This window comes from Falco punctatus (genome assembly GCF_963210335.1).
Source record: "Falco punctatus genome assembly, chromosome: 1".
Taxonomy (NCBI): domain Eukaryota; kingdom Metazoa; phylum Chordata; class Aves; order Falconiformes; family Falconidae; genus Falco; species Falco punctatus.
Genome location: NC_137580.1, coordinates 83,289,175 through 83,299,857, shown reverse-complemented (window position 1 = coordinate 83,299,857; position 10,683 = coordinate 83,289,175). Strand labels below are relative to the sequence as shown.

General features: G+C 42.1%; 1 protein-coding gene across 3 annotated transcripts in view; it reads left to right on the top strand.

The window, feature by feature from the left end:
- The window catches only part of TMEM132D (transmembrane protein 132D), a 261,285-nt gene extending 251,124 nt beyond the window's left edge, over window positions 1-10,161 (top strand). Inside the window, exons 7-10 of one of the 3 annotated variants that reach the window (XR_013930456.1) lie at window positions 1,113-1,386; window positions 3,126-3,317; window positions 6,207-7,621; window positions 8,240-10,161. Coding sequence is in view for 2 of the 3 variants with exons in the window: in XM_080402026.1 (XP_080258152.1) it covers window positions 1,113-1,386; window positions 3,126-3,317; window positions 6,207-7,388 (1,648 nt within the window). In the remaining variant the exon portion in view is untranslated. Of the gene's footprint in view, window positions 1-1,112; window positions 1,387-3,125; window positions 3,318-6,206 lie in introns of all 3 variants that reach the window. The other 2 variants (XM_080402026.1, XM_080402025.1) reach the window with 2 other exon arrangements.
- Window positions 10,162-10,683: the final 522 nt, after the last annotated feature.

The window sequence follows — 10,683 nt, the reverse complement described above, 5'->3', positions numbered from 1 at the left end:
TGTGCACTTGCCAAAGACCAGTAAGAGCCAGCGAATCTGAACATGCTCATTTGGCCTTAATGCAATTCGGGTGTAAACTTGACGGCCACCAGACATTTATTCAACAGACTCCTGCACTGGAATTAGGAGGGAAATGGAAACTGCAGGTTGCGTGATCCTACATTGGAAATAAATTCTCTTCTGTAGTGCTAGGGACTGAGGTGGAAAGAGCCAGCTGGTTGAGTTAGGCGGGATCAGCGATGAGGCAGCAGGAAGACATCAACAATGACTGGCCCTGGCAAGGCTGGTCATTCTCCAGCCTGGTTCACAGGTCCTGCCAGTTCATTTATTCATTGTCAGTGGTCACAATTAATACGTAGTTGTTTCGTACCACTGTAGTGTACAGTGGCACTGATCCAGGACACTGATGCACGACAGCTTTAAAAATTCTGTCTGTGCCTGTACATCAGTGGCATGTGAATGACAGGACAGAGCACAGATGTAGGCATATCTAGACTGTTTGTATCTGTTGCCAGTGTCATGAAGAACAAGAACAAACTGATAAAGTAGATACTTGCTATTCCCACCCACCGTTGAAGACATCATTTATTACCAGGTATGATTCTGTGATTCTGTTAGTATCACAGCAAAAAGATGGGGATTTTGGTGCAGATGTGATTTCAACCTAAATGCCATACAGAAAGAGATATGCATGTGTGCAGACAGAGGAGATTTCCATGGCAACACAAAGAAGGTCCATAAAGAAAAAAGTCTTCAAAGAAAAGAAAAGGCCTTCAAAATAAGGACTAATGTGAAAAATAATGAGTGATATTTGGAGTGGACAATGTGGTAGAGAAGCTAGCAGGCCAGTTGGTGATTTTCAGCAGCTGTTTTGGACATCTGAGCAGCCCTGGGGGTCTCAGTTATGGACAAGGGAAACACGATAGAATTGGGGGAACACCACTGATTTCAGAAATGCACTGAATGGAGCAGCATCAGCAGAGCAACAGAAGGGGCAGAGGCCCCCTTGTTCCAGTAACTATGCTGCAGACTTACATCAGCAATAGCTCTCCTGTTGCAAGCTCTCCCAGCATCAGTTTAAATTAATTTTTTTGTTCTTGGTGTTCTACCAGACCAGCCAGGGACAGTGATGATGAAGAAGAGGATGAACGTAAGGGAAGAGGCTGTACCCTTCAGTACCAACATGCAATGGTGCGAGTCCTCACACAGTTTGTGGCCGAAGCCTCAGACCCCAGTGGCCAGCTGAGCTATTTACTGGGTTCTGACTGGCAGATTGACATTACCGACCTGGTGAGTGACTTCATGCAGGTGGAGGAGCCAAGAATTGCTAAGCTGCAGGATGGACAGGTTTTGATTGGGCAGGAGCTCGGAATGACGACAATTCAGGTAGGGAAAATTAATTACTTACTCCTTTTCCTCCATTAACTCACTACCTTGGGTACTGAGGTACTTGATGAGGTGTATAGCAGCTTCTTGCATTAGCAACAGAAATTGGAGCTACGATTTTTGAATGGAGCAGAATTGCAGCAAGGACTGGAAGACACAGAAGAGATGGTTTCTTCTTCTTATCTTGTGCCCTGAAGTAACGTAGATTGCAGTTTTAGGAAATTTAGTCCAACCTGTAATCTTGAAGGCTTTTTCTGATTGTTTTTGTCTAAGGCTTTTTTTGAACCATGAGCCAGTATATGGGCTATCACAAGGCATGCAGCTGGTGAAACAGCTTGGTCTTCTCAAAGCCTACATTGACAGAGCGAAGGGTAAAGTAAAAATTAACTAGTGCTTTTTTGAGGAGCTGATGCTGGAATCTTAAGTCCCATGGGATCAAACTCCTGTATGCCTTGCAAGCTCAAGGAGCATGTTAGAAAATATAAATGTTAGGGTATATTTCAGAAGATGCACAAAGCAATAATAATAATTGGCACATACAGAATGATGTTAGAAGACTGACTGATTAGCGACAACTAAGCAACGTTCTCCAGGGGTGCAGATTTAGCTTCATTAGTTTCAGCCAATATGGCCGCTGTATATGTAGCTGTGCCTTAGTGTTCCTGCTCTGAAGTCACTCACCTAAACCTATGCATCATCTCACTGGCAGCTTTTCACATATAGTTCTTCTTGCAGTGCAGAGAAATGATGGCCTAGGAAATGGGGTCCCAGAAGGGGGGGGGGGGGGGGGGGGGAAGGAAAGAAAAATAGAAGAGGGAGAGAGAGATTAATTCAGTGATACTGTGAAGTAGAAAACATGCTAACAAGCACTGGAACAGGACAAAAAAATCTAGCTCTCTAAACCTGCTCATCACCCTAAACTGTCAGACCATAAAATAGCCACCACGCCTATGCATAACACAGGTTGTCAGGGCTGGAGAAATGGAATTGAGATTTTTGACTTCATGTAAAATCTATAAAGATTTTCTGAATGACTTTACAAAGCTGTGGGACTTACAGTGCTCCAACAAATGCCCACAAAACTAAGGAAATAAAAATCCAAAGAAAAAAGGTGAGAGCAAGTTAGATTTAAAGAATCCCTCTTATAAACTGGTTGAAAAATGCTTTGTACTCTATATGGATCATTAAATTCAACTTGCTTGCTAATTAGCATTTTTGAGCGGCACATATCAGTGCACTGACCTCCATGCAGTCTTTTAACCAAAACAAGTTTTCTCCGTCTACTTTGTATACAGTACCATGAGTGGTTATTATAGTACTACATTAGCCTTTCTTTTTATAGGATAAAAATAAATGCTGTTTATTCGATGGATTTTATATAAATCTACAGACTGCATTACATATATATATATATGCTACCTAAAAATGATCATTAATAAAATAATTGCATTTCACATAAAGATTATATTTACAAATAGTTAAAACATCTGAAGCAGATGTGGTTAGCCTATCACAGAGGTGAATGGCATACCTGATCACAATTACACTGGTAAAAGATTTTAGAAGCACCTTCTTATTGCAGAAGAATTATAAAATGTGACTAGCCTTTTTTTAATCTGCTAAGAGTAATTTCACCCATCAACATAAATATCACTTATCTGTATTACAGTGGCTTCGTGTAGCTGTTTTGCTTTGTGCTATGCAAAATGGCTGTTGCTAACTTCAGTTTTTCTTTTCAGATCTTGTCCCCCCTTTCAGATGCTATCTTGGCCGAGAAGACAGTGACAGTTCTGGATGAGAAGGTGACAATAACTGACCTGGGAGTGCAGCTGGTGACTGGATTGTCACTTTCCCTGCAGCTTAGTCCAGGAAGCAATAAGGCCATCTTTGCTACAGCAGTAGCACAAGAGCTGCTCCAATCTCCGAAGCAGGTATTATTGCCCACATGTATTGTGTTGTGGAAGGATACCACTCTGGTTCACGACATGTGGCCCTACCAGCTGATGGAATCAAGCAGATTTTTATTAGTAATATGCTGATAATACATTTTCTTTATGGCACTTTTTTTCTGAAGGCCACCAGGTGCCCTAACAGAAAAACAAATTGCTCATAAACATGGCACTGTGTCTAAACTACTCATCAACAAATAGACATACCCCATCTGTCATGGCTGCATCCTGTAAATAACACATGCAACCCAACGATGCATTATAACTACGCAGCAGCAGTCCCCTTACACACACCCATCCACACACCCATCCCTTTCTGTCCCATCCAGCACCTACTAGATCACAGGACATATTGCCAACTAGGTTGCCAAATTCAGCCTACCACCACAGGTATCCAAATCAACCCTTTAAGTCTATCTGTAAAGGAGAAAGTGTTTTGCGTTATGCCAAATGGTTCTTCCTTTAGTTACTTTCTGTGAGCATTTTAAGCAGTTGGGGAACGTCCCTTTCATTCTGATTCATCACTAGAATATGAATCAGCATCATTGACTCATTTCCTGATTCATGATTTCATGAACCAAATCTTCCCCGCCCCCCCCCCCCCCCCCCCCCCTTATTCTTAGTCCCGTATTGGGGAACCAACAGTTACCAAGGGCTTTTGAACTTTGTCTTGTCCGCATCAGTCCCTGCTTGATATTTGTCTCTGTGTTCTGTCTACATTTGAAATTTAAACTTCTTTTTCAATCCAAATCCATCAGTCTTGGTCTTACAACAAGGATGCACTGGGCTCTTCACTCTTAACCATGTGTTGAGCTGTAAAGGTAAATGGTCGTGACATGCACTTTTACAAGCTGGCCAACTGTTGAGATGCTTTACTTCATCATAGAGTCCTACCCTTGGGATGCAAGATGAGAAATAATGCAGTACCACTGTCTTTATGGAGTGATAAAAATCAGGCTCCCATAGTCTTGCCGGAGTTAAGAAATCAATACCGGGCAGCAAGAAATAAGGCCAGTGAGCTAATCAATTGCTGACATGGGGAGTTAAACTATCTTGAAATCAGCCCAAAAGCTGGTGGTGCTGGCATTTAGTTCCCATATGATGCCCAGCACTGGCATTTCAGCATTTCAGTTCCCAGAAATGGAGTCTAGATGAGTACCCCTCTCAATGCAGGGGTACAGTCAGAACAACATTGGATCACCATTAAACCAGTGAGGAAGTTGTGCACGCTCCAGCCTTAAAGGACTGATACCATTGTGAAAGGCATCTGATTCCTTCCGTTTCTTAGTACGTGATTTTTGAGCACAATCTCTATAAGCAAAGCATTGCAAAATTATTTCATGATGATGCAGGTTTAAGCAACATGGTGGGAGGGTGAGAGCTGATGACATAAATTCTATGCGGCCTTCAAGAAACATCTAAAGATTAATAAATACAAAGCCAGGGTTTATGATTGTGTCAGCAAAGTCTTAGGGCTCTGTCCTGATACAGAGACAGAAGCAAATCTCCCATTGAAGCATGGGGAGCTTTACGGCTGTAAGGATTTCAGAATCAGGCCAGCAGATTATGCACAATACAATCCAAAAAGATGGGAGGCTTATTCTCTGTGATCTGAACAGGTGAATGACTATGTGCTAGAAACAATTTAAAAGATAATCGTATGTATTTATTCTCTGTATATATGTTGAATTAGAATGTAAATATCGTCTGTTTGAAAAACTACTTATTTAAAGAAACAAGACTTTTAGAATCACGTTTCCCGCAAGTACAGTTATTAATCTGTTGGTTGGGTGTTTGTCTGTCTGTCAGGCTTTCTCTGAGAGCTGGGTGATCCCAACTCTTACCACGCAAGAGCTCACCTTATTTTAGACAGCAAAGAATCTGCTCATCCAGCCAGGAGTCTGTCTGGTGTGGATTCTTCAGTGTCTAATATGCTGCAAAGACGCCAGCAGAAACAGAGCAAGTCAGACCATCAGAAGCAGGAATTAGTTTCCAGGAGAGCAATCTGAATTTTGTCTGTAAATGATTGATGTGTGAATGCCAAGATTTTTTCAAGAGCCATTTGAGAGTCCTTAGAGGACATGACTTTCAGAAATGGGCAAGCACTGAAAATCTAAGAATACTTCAAAATATTTGAAGTTAGAAACCAAAAGTCAAGATTCCCAAGAATGTTGCATCATTACACACATGCAAGTACAGAATTAGTACTCAGGTGTGACCCATTTACATTCAGTAAGCTTCCATGCATTCTGAAGTATACAGTCTGCATTGCTGTGACATGAGATTAAATATTTATTATTGTCTTGCTTTTAATTGCTAACAAGCATGAAAATTACCCTGGCTGTTTCCTAAAGAAGGAACTGATTGGTTTTCTCTGGTTGTACAAAATACATATTGAAATTGAGAGACAAAAATTCAAGGACTGGTGGTATGAAGCCATGTATGGACCAACTTGCTGTGGCGGGTATTTTTTAACATGTGTTGTCTGTAACAAGAGTAGCCTTTGTATTATAATCAGTTTAGAAATCATGTTGTTGGTTTTTTTTCATTGAAGTATACAACAGTAAGTGATCTTAGTCACTAGTAATGCTTTCTGACATGCAATTTATTATGGTCCTAAAGTAGATTCTGCAGAGCCCAGGGGATACACCTCCTTTAAGGACCTTTGGGGGAACAAATCTTACGATCAGTGAGTGTTTTAAACTAGTATTTCTCTGTATCTTGGCAAGATACTAATTTTATTGCTCTCCCTTTTTATTTCTTTTCTGGTTATAAATGGTATATGGATCTCGTGAGGAGAATGGAGTAGACCAGGACAGAATATATTTCCCTCAATGTTCTTTCTGAGTGTATTTGTTTTATGTATTACAGGAAGCAGCCATGAGCTGCTGGATCCAGTTCAGTGATGGATCCGTCATGCCCCTGGATATTTTTGACTCCAAAGACTTCTCCTTGTCAGTTACATCTCTGGATGAGAAGGTGGTCTCCATTCACCATGACCCCAAGTTCAAGTGGCCTGTGATTGCTGCTGAGACAGAAGGCCAGGGGACACTGGTGAAGGTAGAGATGGTGATCAGTGAGTCATGCCAGAAGTCCAAAAGAAAGAGCATCTTAGCTGTTGGAAGTGGTAGCATTAGAGTCAAGTTTGGACAGAGTGATGCTAACGCCAATATCAGTGACAGTAAACACAGGGGTGCTGCTGTCCACCTAGATAATCGTGCCAGTGACTGGCATCAAAAAAACAGTTTTCAGGAAAGACCTGGGCTAGATGGCCAGTACTACAGCTCCTCAATGGGCCTTGAGCAAGGCAAAGGAACCACCACTCAAAGGCCTATTTTAAGCAAAAAAGAAGACAGAGAAAGCCTCCTGGATGACAACAGTCACCTGCAGAACATCCCAATAGACTTCACAAGTTTCCCTGCACAGGTGGATCTGCCAAGAAACAATGGAGATTTTGAAGAGAATGACCTAGTCCAGGCACCTAGGGGACTGAGCGATCTGGAGATAGGAATGTATGCTCTTCTGGGAGTCTTTTGCCTGGCAATTCTGGTCTTCCTTATCAATTGTGTCACTTTTGCTTTGAAGTACAGAAACAAACAAGCTCCCTTTGAAGAGCAAGAAGGCATGAGCCACTCTCATGACTGGGTTGGGCTAAGCAACAGGACAGAACTTCTGGAGAATCACGTGAATTTCTCAACCCAACAGGATGAACATATCACAGCCATTGACAGAGGAGTGGACTACGAAGAGAGCAAATATCTCCTCAACACAAATGCCCCCAAAAATATTAATGGACAGTCTTTTAGGTCTACTGAGTCCACATTTACTGAAGGGAAAGAACAGAAAAGTGAACCAACTACTTCTCCTACCTCTAAGAGGAAACGGGTCAAATTCACCACCTTTACCACCATCTCCTCTAATGATGGGTGTCCAACTGTCAACTCGATCTTGATGAGTAGTGAGGATGACATTAAATGGGTCTGCCAGGATATGGACCTGGGGGAGTGCAAAGAGCTTAAAAACTATATGGAGAGATTACATGAAAATGTGTAATGAGACACAAAAGACCTTTTTGTTTGGTTGGTTTGTTTGTTTGTTTTTCACTCACCTTCTGCCTTTAATTTCGGGTAGTGGGGCAAAACACTGCAGTGAAAACAAGAATCAGCTAGTGAATACTAACTCAATGGAGCCCCAAGAAGCCATCCAAAAGCAGCTGGGAGAGCAGAGATCCTGGACAGCTCTTAAAAGTCAAGTCTTCTCTGTGCTCAGAGTTGGAAGTGAGAGATGTGTGTGGCTTTTTGATGCATGATAACATGGAAAAAAACCCCAACTTAGCAAAATAATATGGTTGCATTCTCTGAGCTTTCCCGGGAAATCAATAAATATAACAAACTCCAGTGCAGTTTGGATATTACAAAGTTCGCACAGCTCTACTGTTCAATATTGCAAGGTTTGGTTAAAAGCAAAAATGGTGTCAGAATAAATAGATCCATGAAGAGAGCTTGTCACTCAATCCATAGGCAGAGAATATGCCTCCAAGAACATTAATTTAAAGCAGACAAAACCCAACAGTGTGAGCAAAGAGCTCCCAGAGCTGAAAAGTCACGAGTTTCCAAAGAATCTGGAGGGGGGGGGGAAGAGTAACAGGGCTGTTGACTAAACAGCATGTTTGCCTCCCAAGCACTGAGAACAGATACATACACACAGTTAAGACTGAAACTCTCTTTTTGGGTAGATGCCAAGGTAATAAATTTTGCCAGCCAATTTTCAGTATTTCATAATTTGTAAAATAGGAGAAGATGTAATCTAGACTAAGAATATCACTCATATAAAGGAAGGTCTGTTCTGGAAAGTTTGAGAGAGCAAGCTATTTTTAAAAGTCCACTTTGATTGTCCTGTTTCAGATTTGTATTCCCAGCCATTTCCCTGGAGCAATACCCATTTGGTAACCTGAGGGCACTTACGAGCATCAGTCAACCTTGGAAGCATGTGGTTTCCTCCTTCCCTTCCATGCGCACTCGCTTCTCTACGGTGTGCTGTTGCCAAGCTCAGACACGGTTGGTACCACGCTGTTACTTGCTTTACATGCTGTCAATTACCAAAGTTGGCCACTCTCTTGGGTAAGTGTAACTTGTGCTGAACTCAGACACCAACAGCACCTGCCTCTTCACCTGTCCCCTTCCCTGGGAGAAGTCAAGTTTTTCAGTTTCTTCTGCTCGTGCTTCTTTAGACCCCTACTCAACACGTTTAGAGGGCATTTGAAGGTCACAGGAATGCTGCACATTCAGCATTGAAACCTGAACAGCTAAATGCAGTAGATAACATTTTTTTTTTCTCCCAGAGGTGATGATTATCTTTTGTTTTCCCCTGATAAGGATGTACATACGGTAGGATTTCAGAGATTATCCTTTGAATCCGTTGTGCCCTCCAGCCCTAAAACCATGACATTTTTTGTGAGGTCCAAAAGCAATCTCCAATGACCAGTGGCAAAGTGCCAAAGCAGTAACTAAAATCCAGCTTGTATTTCAAGTTTTCCTTTATTTTCCAGAGTGAGTCCTCGCCCTTCTTTTATTAGTAAGTCTCTTTCTGTCATTGCATCTAGGTTGCTGAGTTTAATACACACCCGCCCTCCCACAAACACTTAGATTGAATCCCTCTATATTTAGAATGTACTGTAGATTGTAAGAATGTAATATATATATATTTATAAACATGCCAACTGTGAATAAAATTTGCATTTTAGTGGCTTCATCTTTTTTCCTACTCTGAACGCCTCTTCCCTTTTACTGTCTGAACGTTTATCCTAAAAGAGACTGGCAGCAATATGGAGACTTGTCCTTTGATGGAACGCTGAATTAAGGCTCAGGGCACCATCTAGTCTCAAAAGTTTTACATTGTGCAATGTTAGGGGGAGAAGGTAAAACATCAACAACATGTTATGCTACAGATGTATTTGCACCAAGTCACCCTTCCAAGATTTGAAACTATTTGCAAATAAATCCACATGCATATTTCTCTCCTGAAAGCCTGTTATATGAGTTTCTGATTTTGGAGCTGTTGGGAAGATCTGCATTTGGCTAAATGTGTTTTAAACACATTTTAAAAAAGTAAGTTGGTGTGAATAAAGTGTGCCCAAAATTTTGGAGAGCAGTATTTGCACATCAGATGGTTTTTGCTTTTTTTCAGTACCTCTCATCATGGCCTGGACTACTCCTCTGCAAGCTCAAGGACAAAGTGCAACAGTAAGGACAGCTGCAGCGCAGGGCCCAGACTAGCTCTGGATGAGCGCTCAGGTGAGGGAAGCATCCTTGGTGGTGTATCAAAGCACTGCAGCCTCCCAGCAGTTTCAGCGGTGGTCTAGCCCCCTGTCTTGCCTCCAAATCTGGAGCTCTTTTGGGTGTTTTTTACACATCGCTACATTGTGTTCACAGAGTTACCCTCAGCGATGTGGAGGTCAGGGTAAAAGTGGCCAAATCTCAGCTGGCAGTCTGTGCGGATCAGATGTGTGCATGCATGAAAGATTGTCTTGCAAAAGCGTCCCTGCACGGCCAGTCTTTCTCCTTCAGAAAGAGCAGGCACAAGCCATGCTGGGAGGAGGCTGTCAGAATTGCTTTACCAGTGAGTTGCTATGGTAAACCCAGATTTCTGCATTAGCTGCCTCTGGGGAACATGAATAACTAACAGCAAGTTCATCTGGTAGCACAATCCGCCGAAATGAGCTAGGACAAAACAGCCACCAGCTACGATGCTAAGTGTACTGACATTCAGATTCATGCCTTTCTGCTTGCTCAGAGATCCCTGCTGTCTTCCACAGCTGTAGCTTGCTATTATCCACAGAGCAGGACTAATTAATAGTATGGAGTGATCTTTGTCCATAGATCTCAAAGTGCTCTGAGCCAGGTGGATTCCTTATTGACATGGAGAACACCAAGGTTAAGTGATTTGCCCAAAGTTACAAAAAATCTATGACAAAACCTGGGCATAGAGACATCACTTCTCCCCACCCCCCCTTTAATGTTTCACATTCACTGAGCATCCTGAGCTCTAGCTCAAGGAGAAGCCAGAGTGGATTGTGGCCATCTGTATGCAAGCAAACACTCTTAGCTAATCTCCTAGTAGCACAATAAATCAACTTCCTATAGAAATTTTTTTAATGTATCTGTTGGGGTGTGGGTATGTTCACTTTTGTCACAGTGCAAGGCCCGTATTTTTGAGTGAGTTTCTGCATCATGGAGTATCTCGGGAGGGAAAATTGTGTTTCAGGCAATCAGATGAGATGCCCATTTGGCACTTGAAGGGGGCTACATTCTGTTCCCCTTCATAAAAGCAGTGATGGTGTTTAGATGCG